At 39.6% G+C, this 23,235-nt stretch overlaps 2 protein-coding genes across 5 annotated transcripts; both read left to right on the forward strand.

Annotated features, from left to right (window-relative positions):
- The first annotated feature begins 16,516 nt into the window (after positions 1-16,516).
- mgp (matrix Gla protein) lies at positions 16,517-18,910 on the forward strand. The gene is made up of 5 exons (XM_077558131.1): positions 16,517-16,617; positions 17,779-17,889; positions 17,965-17,994; positions 18,156-18,258; positions 18,389-18,910. Exons 2-5 carry the CDS (start codon positions 17,799-17,801, stop codon positions 18,546-18,548), a joined length of 384 nt encoding a protein of 127 aa, XP_077414257.1. The 5' UTR covers positions 16,517-16,617; positions 17,779-17,798; the 3' UTR covers positions 18,549-18,910.
- Positions 18,911-19,380: 470 nt separating this feature from the next.
- On the forward strand, positions 19,381-21,504 carry bglap (bone gamma-carboxyglutamate (gla) protein). 4 transcript variants are annotated; one of them, XM_077558489.1, is made up of 5 exons: positions 19,381-19,434; positions 20,083-20,198; positions 20,415-20,657; positions 20,942-21,017; positions 21,116-21,504. In XM_077558489.1, the coding sequence occupies exons 2-5, from the start codon at positions 20,141-20,143 to the stop codon at positions 21,216-21,218; spliced, it is 480 nt and encodes a 159-aa protein (XP_077414615.1). In that variant the 5' UTR covers positions 19,381-19,434; positions 20,083-20,140; the 3' UTR covers positions 21,219-21,504. The 4 variants fall into 4 exon arrangements, with proteins under 4 accessions (XP_077414615.1, XP_077414616.1, XP_077414617.1 ...); XM_077558490.1 differs by lacking the exon at positions 19,381-19,434 and adding an exon at positions 19,442-19,488; XM_077558491.1 differs by lacking the exon at positions 19,381-19,434 and adding an exon at positions 19,531-19,736.
- Positions 21,505-23,235: the final 1,731 nt, after the last annotated feature.

Raw genomic sequence — 23,235 nt, forward strand, 5'->3', positions numbered from 1 at the left:
CACTTCCTAAATCCAAGTCTGTGGCCGTGGGGGCGAAAGAGGACACATCAGTGGGGTTGCACACTGCCATGACACTTGAGTATTGTGCAAACATTGTGCCACAGGCAGCTAGGAATATAATACGTGGTTTTGGGGCCTGCTGATGTGGACTTCCACTTGTCTGCACCACTTTATATCATGAGCTTTGAATTCACAGAAATGGCCTTCACTGGTAAAATAGGAGACAATTACACAATATGCACATTTGTGCACAATATGTGTTTATCTATAGACATTCGAAAGGCAAGGAAACATTTGATGAATATTTCACAATAGATCCTCGAAATTTCCCCCAGCCAATCCATGAAAACAGTTAAATGATAATTATGGAATTGTCCATTAATCCATTTTCTTTAGCGCTTGACCTCATTAGGTTCGTAGGTGAGCTTGAGACTTTCCCAGCTGATGTTAAAACAGTCACCAACCAATCAGGGCTCAAAATGACAAACAACCGTTCGACACATGTTTAACCTAACCTGTGTGTTTTTGAAACGTGTGAGGAAAGCCACACAAGCACAAGGTGAACAGAGTTGAATGAAAATGAGTTGACGTCATCTGATCACTTTATGAATAATCCTGATCACAAACAATCCCAATTACACAAGGCATAATTTGGTATTGTCTCATGTTACATGTCTATTTCCATGCATCCCATTTTCTATGGTGCCTGTCCTCATCAGGGTCACGGAGGAGTTGGAGCCTCCCCTGACTGACTTTGGCCACTCTGGGCGCTAGACAATCGCAAGGCACATACATTCACACTCACATTCTGTATGGACAATTGACCTGCATTGGCTTGAGTTGACCTACCTAACATGCCTGTTTTTGGAATGTGGGAGGAAGCCCCTTCAAGCAAGCATGGGAGAACATGCAAACTGCACACAACCAAAAGTGATGCTACCTATTGACATTTTTATTACATTTCTAGCACTCTGAAAATAAGTCGTTCAAATATTATTATGTATTTTAACCCTGGACTTCTACCAGGTGAAGTCAAAAATACTCATTGCTGCTGGTATTTTTCACGCACAATCAAATACTGTATCCGCATACACAATCAAACTCAGTGGCCTGGTCCCTGTAGTGTAAATCACTTTATTTTAGTACAAAGACTCAGTTTAGACTGGTTTAGAACAAGAAAAGCCAACGACACCCCCCCACTTCCACACACTCCTCCGCAAAACCCACTCATTTTATTCCTAGCTGTCTGGTATGCAGGGCTGAGGGTTAGCTGCCATTTTGCAAGCGGCAGTTTGGGTCAATCCTCAGCAGATGAACGTATGTCAATAAATGCTTCTTTTAAGGGTTGTAAAGCGAGCGTGCATTTATGTGCGTTGAAGACTAAAGGTGTCGACAGGTGTCGGGCCTCGTGTCCCTGCCTGCCTGCCTGCGTGTCATCGGTCAGCTGCAGACGACGTGCAGGTTCGCAGCTCTGCCTGTTGTGTTAGTGGTTGGCAAACTTGTGATTACGTTGACCGCTTTTGACAACCACAAAGGGAGAGAGACAGGCTGCGGGAGAAGACATTTTAAAATGATAGTTAAGGGCGAAGCAATAGACTTGATGATCCCGATGGAAAACAAGTCATCAAAAGTGAGTGACAACTTGAAATTTAAGTGGCAAGAGGAGAAATTTTATCACGAGACCAGAATTACAAATTGAGTTGGCCTCAAATGTGGTAATTTTACACTCAAACTTACGACTGTAGTTATATTCCTTATCTGGCTGTGCACAGTCAGCTCAAACTCCCACTGTAGGTTTAAGTTTAGATTACCAAAAGCATGTGAAGTGGAGTCCAAGATGTTGGATAATGAGCAGTAATGCATAGCCAAGACAAAAGGAGCGCAGCAACTGCATCGTTTTGTTTGCACACTTGGAATAAGCAAACAATAAGATTATAGAAAGATGGAAAAAAGAGTGAGCGAGGCAGCAAATGAGCAGCTTGTTACTGTCAATGTGCTTGTGGTACTCACTGTGCTCATGTCGGGCCAAGGAAGTCCTCCAAAGTGGATTGCAAAGCACAGGCTATCGTCATAGTTGAAAATAATATAAAATAACTAAAAGAAAATAATCCACCGCTTTTTTGCCATCCAAGCAGGCTGACATGCTGTGTAGCACTGCCCCCTGCGATCGACCGGAACTGACGTCAAAGCTCGCATTGCAAATGTCACATGACCTAACCCAGACAACAGGTGAGCCATAATGTCAGTTTTGTGTGAAAGGTGGAGCTCGCTCTCATTCATCTGAATGTAATCAGTGCGGTACGTGTGCTGCTCGTGTACATTTTCACCCCAAGCTTCGCAATTCGATAATAATGCATTGGATTTATACAGTATGTCAGGTTAATTGAACATTCATAGGTGTGATTGTGAGTGGGGATGGTTGTCCGTCTCTGTGTGACCTGTGATTGGCTGGCAACCAGTTCAGGGTGTACCCCGCCTACAGCCTGTAGCCAGCTGAGATTGGCACCAGGACAAGCGGTTAAGAAAATGGATGGATGGATAGATTTATATAGCGCTTTTCTATCTAATCAGACACTCAAAGACGCTTTACAATGGAACGGATACATCATTCATGCACTTACACATCCACACTGTGTTGGCGGTAAGCTACTTAAGTAGCCACAGCTGCCCTGGAGCAGGCTGACGGAAGCGTGGCTGCCAGTGTGCGCCTACGGGCCCCCCGACCACCACCAAACATTCGCACCTTCCATACACCAACCAGTGTGAGTAGCCCTGGAGGCAATGTGTGAAGTGCCTTGCCCAAGGACACAACAACGCATGATTTGGGGAGAGCGGGGATTGAACAGCCGACCTTCTGGTTACTGAACACACCCTGAGCCACGGCCAACACAAATATATGAAATTATAAATATGGCTAAGTGTTGTAAAACACAATATGTGTACTGTACATTTTTTGTTTTTATGACTTGGCATATAGCGGCTGTATCTCACTCTTAATTGTTTACATTTTCATTCAACTTTAAAAGACACACTGATGACCCTGGAAGCTCCATGAACTTTTTGTTAGAATTTTAAAACAAAGATGTCAATTGTCTAACATAAAATAAATAAATTAAAAAATACAACATCCAAATCTGAAAATCATTATGCTGAAAGACATTTCAACAAAGTTAAAAGTATTTATTTATTTATTTATTTTGGGCTCCAAGTTTTGTTCATCTCTAATGTTCTCTCTGGGAGTGTTTCGCACAATTAACCACATGCAATACTGTTGAAAGCTTGTTTTATTTTCTGCTCACTTGCCTGCGCAATCAAGACAAGTTATATTAGTAGCGAATTAACATGAATTCAAGGGTGCAGAAATGTTAGTGAAGTTAAAGAATATATGCCTGTGAATATCATATCTGTTTACATGTGTTGCTCCACATTTTGTGTTCAAATATCCGTTGATTGAAACGTTCTAGCAACATAGATGCTGTGCATTGGCATTTGTTATGGTGTTTTCCATTATGTGTTAGCAGGGTTGGGAGGGTTACTTTTAGAATGTATTCCATTACAGTTACAAGTTACCTGCTAATTTTTTTTAGTTAGTAACGTAATCCAAGTACCATAATATTAAAGTAATGTATATGTTGTGCATGATGTTTAAATAGTGAATTGGTGGGAGGAAGATTTGTTTGGAAGGTGTAACTCACATTATGGTTATAGGCTAGCGGGCTAGCTAGCAAGAAGCTACAGCACGTAGCATGCTGCTGGACTCTCAGCTCAAACTTTCACTCCGATTAAGTTCCAATGAATACCGGTCGCCATTTTCTCCTCCCGTCCGTGAAGCTTTTTCAAACTGCCCACGTGTGGAGGACACGACTAGTCAGTTTGTTCGTTCCCACCTCCCCGACATGTAGCAACGGTCCCACTCGCGCGGGCGGGTTTCTCTCTCTCTCTCTCTCTATCTCTCTCTCTCTCTCTCTCTCTCTCTCTCGCTCTCATTGTAGAAATTTTAATCCCTCGAAGTAATCCCCATTTTTAATAAATGTACCTGTAATCTGATTACATGTTTTTTACTGTAACTGTAAGGAATACAGTTTAAAAATAAATGTAATCTGATTACGTAACGGCAGTACATGTATTCCGTTACTCGCAAAGCCTGTGTGTTAGCAATAGCATCAGGCCGGATGAGCTATGTGGTTGTTAATTTGATTGTGTAATTCTCCTTGTTTGATGTTCAGTTTGACAGTTAACTTCATCTGGGAGTGGCAACGAGCTCTACTTTATTTCGAGAATTGCTCCCTTATTCTATTTGCCAAGCTACTGCTTGTTATGTGAGTTGAGCTCACTGCCACCATCCAGCACTCTAGTCTTAAAGCAGAACAAATTGAAAAACTCTGAAGTTGGAATGGGCGAGCACCAATACCAGGTATTAGTCAATATCAATGCCCCCACAAACAGCCATTTATGTATTGATTGGGAAAAAGGCCCCAAATATATTGTGCCCGCTCCCCAACTGGTACCCCTGCCACAATCTGTGGCAGTTTGCTTTCCTTATGAATGCTATCTGATGTTGTGCTTTGTGAATGCTTGCAAGTGTGTGTTACATTCCGGGCCGGGTAGGTGGGTGCAGCTCGCGTATTCTGCAACTCACTTTGTTAGAGTGGGCTGTGCAGAAGAGATGTGAGGCACCAAGGTAAATAGGACGTACCACAAAATAAAAAAGAAAAAAAAAAGAAAACTTGGATGGTGCTGTTATGAGAACTAGAAACTGAGCTATGCAGCAACAGGATGGTAAACATTCTCACATACACATGCATGTCTTGCCATCTATGTTGTCCTCAGTAGGGTCACGGCTGAGCTGGAGCTGATCCTTGCAGACTTCTACCGAGAGGCGCCGTACACAATTGCGGGGCTGCACATTAGGGATCTTAACAATATCCAAACCTCATGATTTAATTATCACATGTGCTTAGTGGCACAAAGTATCTAGGTCTATGTAGTTCACAATGTTGTGTTTGGCTGAAATGGGCCAATAGTAATGTTTTGTTGTAGTTTTTTTTACTGGTATGACTGATTCATAGGAGTGATAAATGCCATAGTGGCCAAAACAGTTCAAATGAAACAGCACTAATAAACTAACCAGAGGGTGCTAGAACTGCACAAATGGAACACAAATGAGACTTTTTAACAGATATGCTGCATTTAATAACGTGACATGACGACGATGATGTGACAATTTTAGCTCTTTTACCGCCATAAGCGTCAATTGACGTTAAGGACACGCCCACTGTATACCGCCAATAACGTCAATTGACGTTAACTAAATGTTTTTCCCCAATGGGCAGTGCAACGTCTTGTGCAGCGCTGCTTTGTGAATACAAAAATACCCACTAAGATGGCAGCATTGTATTTTCAATGGGGTCCCCTGTAGCAAATTACATGAAAACATGGCAGATCTTAGGAAATAAAACGTTTTTAAGGATGACGTGAATAATCAAAGCATTTGTCACATTAAATCTAGTTCACAGAGAGTCACTAAACAAAAAATGTTAGTGTCAAAGTCACTGATGTGCAGAAAATGTATCTTTTCACAAAAAGCTTGTTTTCTCGTTATTTTTTCCATGTCACTCAAATAACCTATTTTCAAATGGTGATTACTAAAGAACAGAATATAATAGAAACATAGTTTTTCTAATGAAATAATGGAATCCAATCTTTCATATGGTATCCACCATGTTTATGTAGTCATAGTGCACAGTAAAAAAAAAAAAAAGTTTGCCTTGAAAGATGAGTGAAAATGCTCGAAATGGGCTGGCTGTGTATGGGTTACTTTTTGGATAATGTTAGTAACGCAGTAAAAGAGTTAATACCACGATATCACGTTATTGCCATTACAATTATCCCTACTGCGCAATGCACTTGCATGCACACACAGCATTGTTTACTTGATTAAATGATTGCACACAAAAAACGTCAACATGTTAAAAATGTTTTTTTTTTAATGTCTATTCAATTTTTGTTACCTATTTCTATACTCCAAATGATTAAAAAATAAAAATAAAAAAGACGTTCTCACTCAGTGCCCTTGATATGATTGAAGAAGTATAACGACATAAAGTTGTGCTCCTAAGTTTACATACTTTTAATTACAAAATGTAAAGCATATTGAGTTACTTTGTGTAGGAAATTAGCTATAAACCAGTGATTGTTGGGGGGGCAGTACCTAGGGTGTACCCCGGGGGGGAACACCCCTAGGTACTGCCTAAGTACTGGTTAACGTCTAAACAATGTGAAAAATGCTTGCTTGCTTCTTATTGTATACTTTTTTTTTGGGGGGGGGGGGCAAAATATTATAGTTACTCAGGGCATTTTACAGTAATTCCTCACTCATACTGTTCCACCGTTACAAACCACAAATTTACAAACATTTCCTGGTTGTATGTTATATATATATTGAAATTGTGTCACATTGAATGATAGTAGATATTGTTGTATGTATGTAATAGATATTGTTGTATGTATGTAATAGATATTGTTTTTGTTTATCCCATTAAAGGGATACTTGGCTGATTGAGACATTTTCATTAGTAAAAAGTTACTATTTGGTCCAGCATTAATTTGATAATTTCATCATTTTTTGAGTACAATTAATACCTTTAAAACTAATTTTGCCACTTGCTGTCAACTGAAGATGACATCACCTATGCTGAGGAATTAGATTACAACCAATCACAGCTGACCTGTTTTCTGGGTTTGGTCAGCAAACTCAGCCATGATTGATCGTTACATATTTCCTCAACACGGGTTCTTCAGTCGAGAGCAAGTGGCAAAATTAGTTTTAAAGTTATTAATTGTTCATGAAAATATAATGTTATAAAGTTATCACATTAATTATAGACAAAATATTATCTTCTTACTGTTCTAAATGGCTCGATGAATCCAGTATCCCTTTAATGAAAGACTTGTTGCAATGAGCGTGGACACCAGCGCTAACCAACCATTCCAGTACCAGCAAGGCAATCTCAGTAAAATTCTAAAAGAGGAGAAACAAATTGGACTTAGAGCCATAATGATGCAAGTGGTTTGTTGTTACATTGTCCTCTATATTGTTTAATGACCCTAAATGACCCAAATTGATCTTTCCTATATTATAACATTTTGCTTGGGACAATGGAATGGCTAAAAGAGACTTAGGTCAGACAAGCATTTTTTTTTCTCACCATTTCAGATGGTAAACAATATATTTTGTGTTAACGTTTTGGTCTGTTTACTTGTGTCTCAGGGTATTTTGGTGTTCCGCTGTCTTGGAATGTCCTCGGAAGTACAACAAAAACAAATATGTTTTTGAGTCATAAAAAGTGTTGGGGTATGCAAAAAGTCAGCGAGCCAACTTGAATCTATGAATTTTAAAGCTCTGTGTATTTTGGCAGTTCAAAATGCAGCTTGGAATCCTATTCTTTTGCACTTGCAATTTAGGGGGGAAATGGCAGGATGGCAAGTCATCTTCTTTTTTTTTGGACACAATCGCTGATTGAATTTAGTTGCACTTACTACCTGCTTGTCCACCAAATCTATTGGAATTTAAAAACTGCATATTTTTTTCCAAATATTTGTATTTAAAATGGCATTATCTGAAGTAGTTCATTTCAAACCTTCTAATTGTTGTTGTTGTTGTTGTTGTTTTCCATTGAGCTCCACCACAAAATGTATACATCTATGGTTGCTGCATTATTGTGTAATGTGTCCTGAAATAACCTTGATTATTGACGCAATGAACTTGTGTTATATGGCCTGGTAAGAACTTCAAATTAAGTATGTCAAAGCAAAGTGTTAAAAAAACAATCGAGTGGTTATGGCATTGTGGATTTGTGCACAAGGAGATCAATAAAAAAAAAACACGCACTTCCAAGTCACACAATGAGAACAATTTTGGGGTTATATGTTGTACATCCATCTGGATCCCACACGCTCAATCTTGTGAAACCTCACTAAGGAATAACTGCAAATTCATCTTTATGCTATTCTTTGGTTTTGAGTGTGATCTATTTCCTAACTAGGATTATATGTTTTTATGTGATGGCCTATTTCTGCAACAGGTTGGCTGCAAGAGTTTGTTTACAAGGCTGGAAGTGACAGGGAAGCATCCAAGCAGCTGCCTCTTCTTTCCCACCAGCACTGGAGTTGACAATTTGAGAGATTTGTGACTACGAGGTGTTAGACAACCTCATAACGTATCTTTGGCAACGTCGAGTGGAACACAAAGTCTGCAAATTGAAATGGCGAGTGTGGTGTTGATGAGCACAAATAATTTAAATCATTTGTGACAGTACAGGGTCTGTCTTGTTTTTCCAAATAAAATAACTTACATACGATGGATGAGTAAATACTGTAGATCACATGATCAATTCAATCATACGGGAAGATCCAGCTTTCAAGAAGATTTATCTTGGGAACCATTCAAACAGTAGACATCTACGCCCCATTTTAGAGGCGCATAAATTCCCTCAATGAGCAAGCGCTTGGCAACATTATTGATGGAACAGTCCCTTTTTCGAAGAGGAAGCAGCTTTGAGCGTAACCAAATTTACACATCTGTCTAATAGGCTTCAATGTTAGGAAGAGTCATTGAGGTAACTGCACATTATAAGAACTAATTGTCTATTTTTTATGTGTTTTTATTTTATTTTTTTAGAGTATTATTCATTCAAGTGAACATGCCATCGTCATCGCTCTTATATATTTTTTTGCCTGTGTGTGTGCGTGCGTGCAAGCGAGTGAGTTTGTGCTCTTTAATTCACCTCATAAATCCCAGACCCTTCACTTTAACCGGATACTTCAGAGCGTCGTGAAGTTCTCAGGAGACCAGAGGAAGGATCAAAGGGAAGAAAGACGAAACTGTGAAATCCAGCACCAACCAGACACCATCTACCACCCACAGAGTTACAAAGCCAGAATATTTCACCAACCTCAGAAACATCTAAATTCTAACAGATTAGGGAGACCTTAAGAGACCAGAGGAGAAACTCAAGGAAGGAAGGAAGGAAAGAAGGAAGGATAGATGATACAGATTCAGCGACCAGTGAGAGAAGCAAATTGTGTTAATGTTTCAGTAGATGCCGGTGTGGTGGATCTGGCATGCATGAGAACTTCCTCCAAAGAGCGGAGCCGTCGACCTCGGCCCGACCAGGCAAGCACAGCCCCCCAGCGCCACCCAGGCCATGGCAGCACTAGGGCACAATTCCCCGGTCCCCAGCCAGAGAGCCAACCCTGAAGGCCGGAGGAGCAGATGGGGGGACCACAGCACTGCTGCCCCAACTGAACTAATTGTCTAAATAAAGCCTGCAACTTAAAACTGTGAATAAATGATAATAAAATGGAATGCTAAGAGAATTGTTAAAAAAAAAAAAGTCATTGATGTAGCGCTCTAGCTAACACATCACACACATAACCACACACCAATGCTCTCTTGCGGCTCTGTGTAAAATATAGACGACCCGAGAGCAATCGGATTGTGTGCCTAGTACAGTAAGTTGCTTTGAGGTGATAACCTTGGCACCACGGCGAGCGACATTATTGCTTTGTGTCCACAATCTTGACTGCTCTGGTTTGGTGTGTAGGCGGGATAACAATCACTGTGGAAGCTACATAAATGCAGGGTGATTTAAAAGTAACTCTTATAAGTGTAAGTGTGAAATCATAACAGCACAACACTGTGTAATTCGCCATTACAGACGCTCCCCTACTTACGAACATTCGAGTTACGAACAACGGTACATACGAACATGTCTGCGCGTGTGTCGGAAAATGTCCGGAAAGAGATGCTGTAAGTTAGATTTTGTATTGCGCTTCTTTTTCCGAGTGTTTTCGCTCATAGATAAAGCCATCGCACTCTTCGAGCAGCAAGACCCAAATATTGAACGTTGCACAAAGGTTGCAAATCAATTGAATGATGCCATACAGTGCTACCGCATCATTTATGATGAAAAAAAGAAGGAAACTGTGCAATCGTCGTTGGATCGCTTCTTTCGGCCAGTTTCTAGTAAATCCTCCAAGGAAGATACTCATCAACCCTCATCTTCTTCTCCTCGACCCTCAACTTCTTCCTAAGTGTTCTTCCATTCAGTGTCTCTCGCTCTCTCTCTAACATACAGTACTGTACGTATTCTCTCCATTTTATTAAAAGTTTTTTTCAGTACAAACCAATGCAGGTTACTTGTACAAGCCTTAAACATACTTATATAAACCTTCAATATACTTATATAGGCTTTAAACATAAATTATAATACAAAATATAGCACTGAAGCAACTTACGAACGAATTCATCTTACGAACGATCGCTCGGATCGTAACTCGTTCGTAAGTTGGGGAGCGTCTGTATACTTAACGAATAATTGTTACAACCTATATTTCTTTGTAATCTATAAAACACATTTGAACGCATTTTTGTAATATTAAATATCCGTTTTTATTTTATGCAGCATGATTGGCTTAAAGTTTCCCAGCGTTTACGGGGCCAAGGCACCCACTTTACATTCACCAAATTGCAAAAGTGTCTTAATTTACTTACAAGTGTGCTAAATCAGCGTGAACCCTGGACCTATTTAGTTCATCACATAGTTGATATGCTCAGAGGAAGCCATGATTCATTCCAAACGAATGGCAGCATCTGAATACATCAGGTTTATTGCCCATTTATTTGTTTTGCCTATCACTACACATTGCTCACATAGACAGATGAACAGAGAGATATTTTGGGTGCTTACGATATATTTAAAAATGATGAATAATAATGATAATGTATTCAGTAAATTGATTTCTGCAATGATTCAGAGGAATTTACACACGCTGTTGTCATACGTATGAAGTAGGATGACATCCACCACACACGTCCTCAGAGCTCAGAATTTGTCTCCCTGCGCCTCAAGCAAATCCACCAAAATTGTACACCTCCGCCACAACTTAGACCTACTTTTAGCTGGTCTAAATTCGTCTACTTTTTATCACCAAATTGTCCAGTGTGGCTGAGGTGTGTAATAGAAAGCGTCCTCGGTCCGCAGGAACGCCCAAATTCCCAAACACGCTGTGACAGTTTTTACGCCCAGTGGATGTATGCGAGTCTATGAAAGTAGGGCCCATACATTTCAGTAATATTGGGACCTATTAATGTGGACATCTCAAAACTCAGCACTTTGTGGTCGAAAATAGTGTGAATAAATGCAAACAACATACAGTATAATGATATGCTGATGTTATAAATATTTAATATGATTTTGACGTTATAAGCTTCTTGTCATGGCTGACAGCAGCCGTAGCCGATTCCTTTCTGGTTTTCCAGCATGCACTTACGATGTCGCTGTTGTCTTATTTTACTTTTTGATACTTGTACTGTAATACTAATTTGCTGTTTAAAACTAGTTGCTCTCCACACTAACGCGCTTCCAGGCAGACCTCTGTGAAAAGTGTACTGTACGCCTAAACAAATAGGCTTAGGCGTACAGTCTTTCTTGACTCTACATATTCACTTTAGTTAAGTGATTCGCAATAGCTTCTCCATCTTCACTTGTTCTTTCTTCTTGCTGTTTGTTAGCTACTCCTCGTCCACTTTTGGGAATAGTGTTATTTGTTAAAAATGTTTTTTATTTTCCGCCACGGATTAGTTACTTAGAGGAGAGCATCCACACTGTGCAGCTTGTTGCGGCAGTCCAAAGACACTGTGCAGAGTAAGTTAGCTTAGCGGCTAGCGTTTGTGAACAACATAGAAAGCAGGGACTCAAGGGAGGATGGGTGACTGTGTGACGCTTTTTAATCAGCTATAAGCTGATTGGTTAATGTGATCTCTCTTCGAGTAACATGGCCCGTAATTGAAAAATTTCCACCAGCCGCCATTGCCTACCTACAATGACAAATAATAAAAGGTCAATCGATGCTTAAGATCTACTTCCTAAACCACTGTTGGATTTCTTGTTTTAATCCCGCTGTGCATCTATGAAAACTGTGCCAAAAAGATTGATTGATTTGGAACTGGCTAAAATATACATACATTTCCATTGCTTTAAACTGAAATAAATTGTTCGTGCTTGACATGCCATGCAACACAAATACAACGTGTAAATGTTGACTTTCAGAAGGCAATATTTACAGCCGTGAGACAACACAACCACCAAAAGGCTCCGAAAGGCGGACAGTGGTGCGTAACGTCTGTCCTTCATCCAGTCTGGCCCGTAACTTCCATCATGCCATGAACTGGCACGCTCAGGGAACATGATTACATCACCAGTTATTTTCATCAACTATCTGAGTCACTCACTTCGTTCCCTGCTTTTGAATACTTTTTTTTTTTTTAATATAGAAGTGAATACTTGCACAGAACATTAAAAAATTGCAAAAAAATAGCAGGCCAAATGTCTTGGTCCTCTAGTTGGGGTCCATATATAGCAAGTGTTGTGTAATACTGTATGTGTTTTGCCGGAACCACACTGCACCCTGAGGTACACCTGCTCAGACACCTGTGGAAACAAGCCAGCTCAAACAAGTTGGATTATGTCTCTCTGTTTTTACAGACATGAGAAAAATATTCACTCATTTGAGGTCATGCCCTCGTTTTGAAATGTCCCAAATCTGTTTCACTAGTCCAATAATTCAATCACATTTCTTCATCATCTGTCATGGCTGATAACTGATAACATTCATTATATCAGGACGGATTGGCAATTGGGAATTTATTTATTATTGAATAGGCCCTAATTCCTTTATAACGGGTGGCGGCCTGTGAATCGTCAATTTTTTTTCTCACAAAAGTACACCGCTGTCACAGACTGTGCCTATTGAGTGCTATCGTAGCACTTGTTATGATCACGTGACCATAATGACCCAATCAAATTGTTTGTTTACTTGAAGATATTTGCTGTTATGAAATTCAAAAAGTTGACTCTGAAAAGAGAGTTTTTAAAAATTTAATGGGCTTCTTCTGAAACCAGCTCAGAATGGATTCGTATCTTATATGTTGTGAGATCGTGACGTTACAATGACCAAACTGAGAACTCAGTTTGACTGAAGAATGTAAATAAATGGGCATTTAGAAATGTCAAAAAAGAATATGCCAGCGCGACTGCTAAGACAATACAGTCAAGGGTCGAGCCCTAATGGTTGGATGGATTAACAGGTGGATTTTACTGCTTTATTCATATTCCACAAACACTATTGTTCAGAATACCATTTTATACTTGTGAAAATAAGAGTATATTATTAAGCTTTGGTTGGAACTCAACTCAATTCAGCGTTATTTATAAAACTCTTTAGAACAACCTGTATAGTGTTTTACATGAAGTAAAAATCAGTCACATGATAAAGACAGTAAAAAACATTTTCTCACAAGTAGTCACCAAATTAAAGAAAGAAATGAACAAAAATAGAAGTTAATGGAGTTTAGGATTAGAATGGTTATTATAGCAATCCCCAGATATCAGGAAAATGTATTCTACCAATGGGCAATGAAAAATTCAGAAAGGCTTTCACATAACTCTGATTGGACGTTCAATGAGTTTCTGGTGACACTAGAACAGCAATCCCACTTTATTTGCTTGGCTGACCATGATCTCACCTTTGTTCTTCTTTCAGAATGGTTTTAAAAAGTGTCCAGGCTAAGAAAAGTAGTAAGACACTTGTGATATAAACAGAAACTAAAAATATATGTGAAATAGTATGTGAATGCTTGCTAGTGGGAACACAAAAAAAGTTATCCATATGATGAAAAAAACTGTAAAGTGGGCAGATAGAAGAGTTCAACAGGGCAAACTAGGACTAGACAGGAGTGATGGCAGCAGATTAGAGGGAACGCTCAGCCTGTGAGAACAGCAGATAAGAGCCTTTAGCGAGGGCATCCCAGCCAGTGCCAGTGATAAAGATTTGCAAAGCAGCCTGTGATCCAACAGCACAACTCTGGATGATGACTGGAGGGGGCAATGAGGCTACGAAACACTCAACACTGAGGTGGCTTTGAAGGCTAGACGAGGCAGTGGGCGCAGAGGGAAGACCCAGACTGTTTGCAAGGAAAGAACGGAAATGTCTGAGGAACACACTTGCAAGGGACTGCTCTGCTCTGAATTTGGCCAGTTGTCTGTGTGGGGGCAGTCTGTGGTTTGTTGCTGGAGGCCAGGTTGTGAGGCCTTGAAGGGGTACAATCGACAAGAGTCTGCAGGCCTCCTGGCTTGGAATCAATTCATCTGTTTGAATCTTGCAGCAAAACAGAATGGAAAACAGTTTTAAAGGGGAAGAAATATGTTCTATGCTGCCCCACTAGTTTAAATATGGTATTCTGGTTAATATATTGCGTTAGTGGAATGTGAGTTACGGAGCAAAATACAGGGGGCGGCCATTTTGCCACTTGCTGTTGACTGAAGATGACATCGATGTTGCTCAGGGCTCAGACAACGACCAATCACAGCTCACCTGTTTTCAGAAGCTGCGCTGTGATTGGTTGTTGTACCTGAGCAACATTGATGTCATCTACAGTCGACAACAAGTGGCAAAATGGCCGCCCTCTGAGGTGGATTTTAAAAAACGGCTGGATTTTGCTTCGCAACTCATATTCCAAAAATGTAATGTTAATCAGAATGTCATGTTTAGACTAGTGAGGTCACATATTATTGTCAAGAAATGTTTATGGTTGACTTCCATTTAAAATGTATATATACTGTATATATGAAGAAAAAGTGGCATGTGCGTCCATCGGTTTTCTATACTGCTCACCTTGTTCAGTATGCAGGCAGACGACACTGCGGACTGCTCTCTAATCAACCACAGGGCGATTGCAAGTGGGTATTGAGTAGGAATTCATCACATGCCAGCTGCATGGACATCTTATGCGAAACACTAACTAATGGCCCTACAAGAGGCATGTGATTTCAGAATTTGGGTTGACTCTTAGTAGAGTACAAACCTCCATTAAGGCCAGTCATCAATGCATTATTCATTGAAGAATCAAGAAAAAAAATAACACAAGCTTGCTTTTTTTGTTTTTGTTTTACATGATCCAACTAAATAACAAGTTGCAATGAAAACAGACAAGAAACCACAGTAAACACCAAAACGCCATCAGAATAAAATAAAAAGTCAAAGTCAATGACATAATTCATAATAACAGTCAATAAACCATCATGTGTTTTTACAAATATTTACTGTTAGTCACGCATGGGTGTGATGGCCGCCTCCCATTACTTCCTGTTTTCTAATTTCTCATTAATCTGGATCTGGCAGTTGGATGCTAACAACCAATCAAGCCACTCCTATGCTTTTAAATCACTTGAACACACAACAGTGGACGTCATTAACTCAATGTTAAAACTTGGCCTTAGATATGGGATGGGAAGCTTGTATGGGTTTCTAGTCACTTGTGTGAGGTGCCAGCATATTTTTTAACCCATTTTGGTGTGGTCTGGTGCAATTGTCAAAGGTGTGAGAGTATGGTAACAGTACTGTACAATCATTATGTGGATTTACTGTGCAAGGTTTCATTGGACCGTTTCTCAGTCACTGCACTTTCCCACTAAGAACAGCTGAATTTGGACATTTCATATTTTCAGTGGATGATAATCTGCTCGGTGGTTCCAGAGTCAACAGCCACTCATATAACACAACCGAATGTGTGTATTACCCCCACATCATCTGCAGACTTTATCTCCATCCTAATGTTGATGTGACTGTCTGCGTCTCGCGGCTTCCTGGCATCGACAGGCCTCCTATTCTTGTTTGTTTACTGTTGGCAGAGGTCGGCTCTCACTCAGCTATTCTGCTTGAGCCAAAAGTGATTTGGCGTTACATAACGCTCAGATATACACCATAATCTTACTCCTGCATCGACCTCAGCATAATTGGACCATTGAGACATTGGTGGACTTGGCTGTGAAGCCACCACATAAGTGCTTTTACACTAGAGACATGTTCACAAATAACAATAAATCAGTGATCACCTTTTTTGTGTGTTTTAAAATAAAGTCTTGTTTTGTTTGCACCTTAAACGTTGACTTTTTACTGACTATCCCAGACACCACTGCCCATATGAGAACACATCTACTTTTCATGAACGTAAAGGAACATTTCCAAAATCCCCCCAAGTAAATCTTTGAGGACTTGCTCTCTGAATCACTCCATCATCAAGAACTGCTGCCCATGCCTCACCACATCTGAATTATGGGGCCTGAAAGTGGAGCGCATCCACTCACTGCCTGGAGAGATGGATGGTGGTGAGTGTGTTTCATATAATTTGCTGTCAAATGGCAGTGAATATTATCATGTACCTGCTATGAGCCAGTTTCAGTGTCCTGCAGCCAGACTTCATTCAGCCTGCTTCTGTTTACCCGCTCTGTGTTTTTCTAACTGTACTGGTGAATCATGGGAGTTGGGGAGCGTGAGCTAATACTCTGGTTTGAATAAATGATGGAAAAAAGAGGGTTGATACATATGAGAAGGGAGGAGAGAGGGCAATTGGGGAGGGAGTCGGTGGGTGAAATGAAAGGGTGGAGGGAGGAGAGGTAAGTATAAAAGTCTTGCTCTAAGGAATTAGGAAATATTCCTCAGGAAAAATAGACTGACTGATATTACCAACACTTACTACTCCATACCTAACTAACGGTGAGTACATTATGGAATAATATGTTTTGAAATTAATTGCTAGTCTTGTTTTTATTGAGTAAGATGTTTTCTTTTTTTCTTTTTGTACAATTCAAAATGTCTTGTGCATTTTCAATATCACACTTTTAAAACATATTTGTTCACAATATTGCAAAATGGTTGTATTTTAGTTTAGTTTATATATATATATATATATATATATATATATATATATATCATGTAAGCAACGTTTTCCATTGAGGTGGACACATTCTAACTGCAGGGGCTTGTGGGCCATAAACACACCTGTGAAGAATTAAGTGCCGATTAAATTCTGCAAACATTGTTGTCAGCAATTCCAAACACACATGCACACATGCAAACACACACACATGTGGCTTCCTTTTGAACTTTGGCCTGCAGACTTGCTGTTTCTGTGCCCACTCCTGCGTGTTTTTAAGCGGGGCCAAGATATGCCTGAGGGGCTGGTGTTATGAAAATTCTGAGAGTGTGTAAGCATGTGTCAGAGTGTCCCGTGGGTGGGTGGGTGTGCTCACTGTATAATGAAAGCATCTATTGACAGTGAAAAAGGGGAGGCGGCTGGAACTGAATCGTATCCAAACCGCACAAACAGGCAGGAGGATGAAAGCTCCTCTGCAGTGCAGGCATGCAAATACAGCATGTGTGCATGAGAGTAAAAAGTGTTCAAAGTAATTCTGTTTGCACACCTTCTGCACATTTTACAGTTTACATCTTCTATGACTGTATATGTGCCAATTCTGTGCCTGCATGTGTGTGTGTGTGTGTGTGTGTGTGTGCGCACTTCTTTATAACCATAATCTATTTCTCCTCGAGTTGGTAGTGCTGCGTTAAACACCAAGCACTCTTTTATGGTTCTTCCTCACAAATAGAATTTTGAACTCCAAGGCCCTTCTTGTGGATTGGCTGTGGCTTTGAGGGTTTTCAGGCCGGTTTTATAAATATAATTTAAGTTATATTTGTCCCATTTAGACATTTGTACTGCATGGGAAAATAAGTTTATTTATTGCATGCTATGGATTTCAAGGTCATATCAGATCATTCAAACTTAACAACTACTGGTTATATCTTTAAAAAAAATTATTTAAAAAAATAAATAAAAAGCAAATGCCAGATATGTAACTTTTTATCCCCATGTTCCAGGTAGAGAAAGAGGCCCAAAAATGAGAAGCCTTCTTCAATTTCTTGCCCTCTGTGCTGTGCTCTCGCTGTGCGTTTGCCTTAACAGAGGTAGAGCTACCAACTCAAATTCAGGTATGTGTCGCCTTCACTGTGACTATATCCAGTTAAGCATTTTTGATTAAACCCATTCCATGTCTTTCCCTATAGACTCCAATGAAAGCACAGAATCCAGTGAAGGTAAATCAATGTTCACTCTCTTTCAAAATCGTTTGGATGCCACTCGCACTAAATAAAACTCAAGGTTACTTTAAAATAGTCGAGTAAAAGAGCAGAGTGGCTTGCTGTCTGGCTTGTGTGAACTATGTGTTTGAGTTAAATGAAAAACTTTGCGGTTTCAGATGTGTTTGTGGCCCCGAGGCGAGCCAATTCTTTCATCATGCCGCAGAGAAACACCGGGTACAACCTTCCCAGAGGAAACCGCTACAACAATTACTTCATGAGGTAAAATGCACATCTATACACTGCAGATTGAAAAAAAATCACACAATTACACAACACACAATAAGATCAATGGCAATGATGAAAAGCAGGAAGGAATGAAAGACACATCTCTCTCCTTTCTAAACTTCAGTCGCAGGGTCAAGTCCCCAGCAGAGAGACGTGCCGAGACGTGCGAAGATTACTCTCCCTGCCGCTTCTTCGCCTATCACAATGGCTACCAGGTGGCATACCGGAGATACTTTGGGACCAGCACTCCACAGAGGAGACCTACTGCAGCTCGCCGATATTAAACAACTCCTATGCACACACAATATTGAACCAAATGCAAAAGTGTCTCCACCATCTGGATATATGTTTGCAACAGACGCATTTCACCAACAGGGACTTATTATATATATGACTTAAGTTATAATGGTGTTCTCTGGATATGATCATTTTTTAAACGATAAATGACAAGACAACTCATTATTATCAAAATGCACCGTCATTTGTATCAGCACAGGATAACTTTTTTATCTGATGATCTCATCGTCCAATCATTTATAAGCTATGTGTGTTATGTTTGCTCCCTGTATATTAACCACACTACGTTATAACCCATCATCCACCCGCAGCTCTGCTGTCAGTGAGAAAATAAAAATCTTTTATTTTGTGTTTGTCTTCATCTTCCTTTTGCCTTTTCATTGGGAGTGTTTTTTGCAATGATCAGGGGAATCCATGCGCCTTATAAAAGTGGGAGCTTTACTGCTGCAGACTGTTGCTCTAACACACTGCCTGCCACATAGCAGATTTGAAAGCCCAAAATGTTTTAATGATTTCGTACTCTGTGCTCCCGCATACCCACAAATGATCCAATCAAGATGTCCTGAAATGGAACTGAAAGTCAGTTGAAGCCAGTCTCTTAAATACAGCCAAGGACCAACATTGACTCAGACGGTGAAATTACATCCTGTGTGAGCCCAGCAAGAGCAATCCAGAATGTATCCAAATAGGGGGGGAGAAACTAAAAAAAGCAGGAGACAATAAGCAATTTGAGTTTTTACTTGAGGGATTAGCCAGTAGAGGAGTCAACCATGCCACAGTTTGGCTTTAGCCACAGGTGCTTCTAATCAACCGGGAGCTAGCTCGTTTACCTGTCGGTTGAGTAGAAACACCTGTGGCTAAAGCCAAACTGTGGTAAGGTTTTTGCTTCCTGAATTTGACACCTGTTTTATACAGTAAATAATAATGGTAGTAATACTAATAAATAGAATGGGATTTATTATAAATGACAAATTATCAGAATTAAACTGTTATGTAAGATACTGGGTTTTGTATGTTTGAAATGTCCTGTAATATGACCTCTATGGCAAGTATGGCAAAGTGACAGAGGCTAGTCTATAAGAATTCTTCAGGCTGCTCTAAAAGGCATCACAACACTGACACGTCATCAAGCTCCACGTTGAAATTAGACAGAAATCCTGCACAGAAGTTTGATTGTAATTTTGCAACTATCTCACATGACATATTTTGCTTGACAAAAAACAGCTTTATAAAATGTATATATAAAAATAATAATAATAATAATAATATATATAAATAGCAATACACACAGAAGAAGCAAAAAAATAGGTGTAATATTGTTTTTACAAAAACTAATATCAGTAATTAGTCCACTTTGATTTCACATCAGCCTCATCAGAAAGTCTTTAAGAGTTAAATGTGAGAGTAAATGTTTGTTTTTTTTCTAGAGTGTGTGTGCGCGTGTGTGTGATACATGATTCCCTAACCAATCATATCAAGAGAGCCACGTCTATAAATCTGAGTTGGTCTATACATTTGCAGAGAGAAGAACAACAGAGCCGTTCCCATCTTCAAGCCTCGTCCTTGCCTGACACTCAAGATGAAGACTTTGGCCATCCTGGTTTTTTGCACCCTGGCTGTTGCCTGTCTGGCTTCAGGTAAGAAATCCAGTCTATCATAGGCTTGCTGTGTAATTATATAGCAGGTATTATGATAGTATTTAAAGATTTTTCTCTGAAAATCAGCATTGACAAAGAAACTTAAGGCCAAGCATATCACTTGACAAAGACACATTCCTTCTATTATCTTCAGTTTTCTTCTTTCTTATTTTTTTTAACATGACTGGCTTTTGTTTTTTTTCTCATATTTTCCAGACTCAATGGATTCCAACGGCGATGACCGTGATGAAGACCGTCATGAGCGTGATAACCACCGCCGCAACTACAATGACCGCTACGATAATGGCCGCTACAACAACGGTGACAATGGCCACTACAATGGTGACAATGGCCGCTACAACGGTGACCGCGACCGCTACAACAACGGTGATGGCCGCTACAACAACGGTGATGACCGTTACAACAATGGTGATGACCGCTACAACTACCGCCATCATGGTAAGGTCATGGGTTCACATTTTCGCACTGTAGTTCCTGAATAGCATATTTTTGTCTATGAGTCAAACATTGTCTTTTGTCTATACGGAAATTAAAACTGATAGGATTTTGTTTCATGACCACCTCAAGTGAAAAATAATAATACATGTCAACTGTAATGTGCGGTACTGCTATAATTTGGCTTTGGTTTGTGTGATCAGCAGTAGAGTGTAGGATAACTTGAAATCTTAACTAAGTAAAAAATGAAGTAAGGAGACGTAACGTTAAATGTGTGTGGTGTGCAGGACAAGTTTTTGTGGACAGGTCACAGGCCGCTGCAGTGGTGCCAAGGAGAGAGCTGACCCTGACCCAAGTGGAGAGGTATTGTACATACTGCTAACCAAGAGCAACTTTTAGGAATGACTTTGGCCAAAAATATGTTTGAAAAGCATATCTCTATCTTCTGTTTCTCCACTCAGCCTGAGAGAAGTCTGCGAGTCCAACGTGGCTTGCGATCACATGATGGACACAGATGGAGTCGTGGCTGCTTACAACGCCTACTACGGACCAGTTCCTTATTAGACGCCAAACCACAATTGACTCCCCATCATGACATAAACAGCTTTATATTGCTTTTTATTATCACCTTCCTCTTTAAATTTGAAGCCCTTTTCTATGCAAATAATATGAAAAAAACGTTCCAAAAGTGTTTTGAGCAAAAATGTGGGAGCAGTGCTGGAGGAATAGCACTGGCATGTGAACTTACTTTGCAATTCTGTACAGACCAGCCCAGGTGAGCCTATGATTCTATCACCTCTTTCTGCCTGTAGAGTAGTGAGATGAATAAGTAAAAAATAATGAAAATCAATATGTGTGTTGTGTCGTTATTCCTCAAGTGTGATAAATGAAGTTTACAGGGAAGAGTTAAACACAAGTTCAGCTTTCGTGTGTATGCCAATGTTCAAGTGCTTACACTCCTTACAGACTAATCTTCGATAGGACTATATAGCTTAATATTCCTGTATGAAATATTACTATCACACTTACATTCTGTCACGCTATGTAGCCTACTGTATGTAGTCATCTATCCATCTATCTAAGGTAAGACCTTGGATTGTATGCCAGCCAGTCACAGCAGAGCACATATACAACCATTCACACTCACGTTCATGGCGATAGGCAGCTCAAGAGTCTTGGATGAACCTAACATGCATGTTTTTGGGATGTGGGGAGCAAGTCAGAATACCCGCAATAGAACATGTAAAATCCACACATAAGAGCCTAACCACAAGGCAAGCGTATGGTCCCATCTTATATCCAGAGTGTTTCATATAATTTGCTATCATTTGAGATTTAAATATGACAGAAACTACATGGTCAAGGTTAATGACACGAAATAGGCTTAATGTTGAGCAATATAAGATTCACGCCTCCAAATTTGAATGAATAAATGTAAGATATGTAGATTTCATTGCCGATTTCACAATGTTCCGTATGTGCTGTGCCTGCGACACGGTACATACAATTCGGTACTCCAGACTTTCTTCACCTCAAATACGAACATTATGCTTCTTGACTTTGCCATTTGTATGAATAGTGAGCTCATCACTGAAAACAATATGTTACTTGAACCTGTCTTCTTCAAGTTTCTCATGCATATCAACAGAAAAAAAGTTAGTGCTTTAGCTTGTTGTTATGGCCTTATAATTGGCTATTAAATCCACATATCTTTTAATTTTTCATTCATACCAGGAGGAATAAATCTTATATAGTTCAACATTAAGCCTGTTTACTTTCATTATCATTAGCCGTGTAGTTTCTGTCATATTTACATCTCAACTCATATCAAATTTGTACTTTAACTGTAATTTAACTTTCAATTGATTATGGAATCATTAATAGCCACTAGTTATCAACAGTGAGATATTTTTTAACATATGATGGGTAAGTTTCTCACATTCACATCTCTGAGATTGCACGAATTTCCCCATTACTGGACTGAAAAGGGCGTAGGCCTGTTCTAAACCCAATTTTCTGAGTTAAAAGCAAAGTCCTAATCAAGTCTATTGAGTAATCAATCAGTCAATCCAGCAGATATAACCCCTAGGCGTTATTGTGTCCATTTTTTGGCTTTTTGTTGGTTCTGACCAAGCCATTTCAAAATAAAATACTCCCCACGGGTTTTAATATGTTGTAATTTGGTGCTTTGACGAGTACAGCCCTGAAGAAGTTTGATTGGACCCCATGAACTCCTTTGCCAATTACTCCAGTTTGTCACTAATGGAGGTTTTTTTTAATTGGTTGTGTATGTCAGCTTGTTTTATGTACTGCAAAATGGTTCATGGTAATAAAATGATCTTCCGCCTAATAGTCTATTTCGTAAAATTTAGGTGTTTTTTGTTTTCATAGACAGCATAAAACAGTGGAATGTCGCCCTCTGCTGTGTACTTTTTTCACGTTTACCACCCTCTGACATTCAGTCTTTATTTACAGAAAGACATTTACGGCAGTAAAAATATGTAAATGTATAGACACTAGTATAGACAATAGTCTTATTTTTGCATATATTGTCTCTGAAAGTGATTATTCTATATGCTGT

This window comes from Vanacampus margaritifer, chromosome 2, assembly GCF_051991255.1.
Source record: "Vanacampus margaritifer isolate UIUO_Vmar chromosome 2, RoL_Vmar_1.0, whole genome shotgun sequence".
Taxonomy (NCBI): Eukaryota; Metazoa; Chordata; class Actinopteri; order Syngnathiformes; family Syngnathidae; genus Vanacampus; species Vanacampus margaritifer.

Coding starts and splice junctions, on each gene's coding strand:
- mgp (XM_077558131.1), top strand. CDS start 17,799: ATGAGAAGCCTTCTTCAATTTCTTGCCCTCTGTGCTGTGCTCTCGCTG. Junction 17,890..17,964: donor AGCTACCAACTCAAATTCAG/GTATGTGTCGCC, acceptor CTTTCCCTATAG/ACTCCAATGAAAGCACAGAA. Junction 17,995..18,155: donor AAGCACAGAATCCAGTGAAG/GTAAATCAATGT, acceptor TTGCGGTTTCAG/ATGTGTTTGTGGCCCCGAGG.
- bglap (XM_077558489.1), top strand. CDS start 20,141: ATGAAGACTTTGGCCATCCTGGTTTTTTGCACCCTGGCTGTTGCCTGT. Junction 20,658..20,941: donor CTACAACTACCGCCATCATG/GTAAGGTCATGG, acceptor TGTGGTGTGCAG/GACAAGTTTTTGTGGACAGG. Junction 21,018..21,115: donor ACCCTGACCCAAGTGGAGAG/GTATTGTACATA, acceptor TTCTCCACTCAG/CCTGAGAGAAGTCTGCGAGT.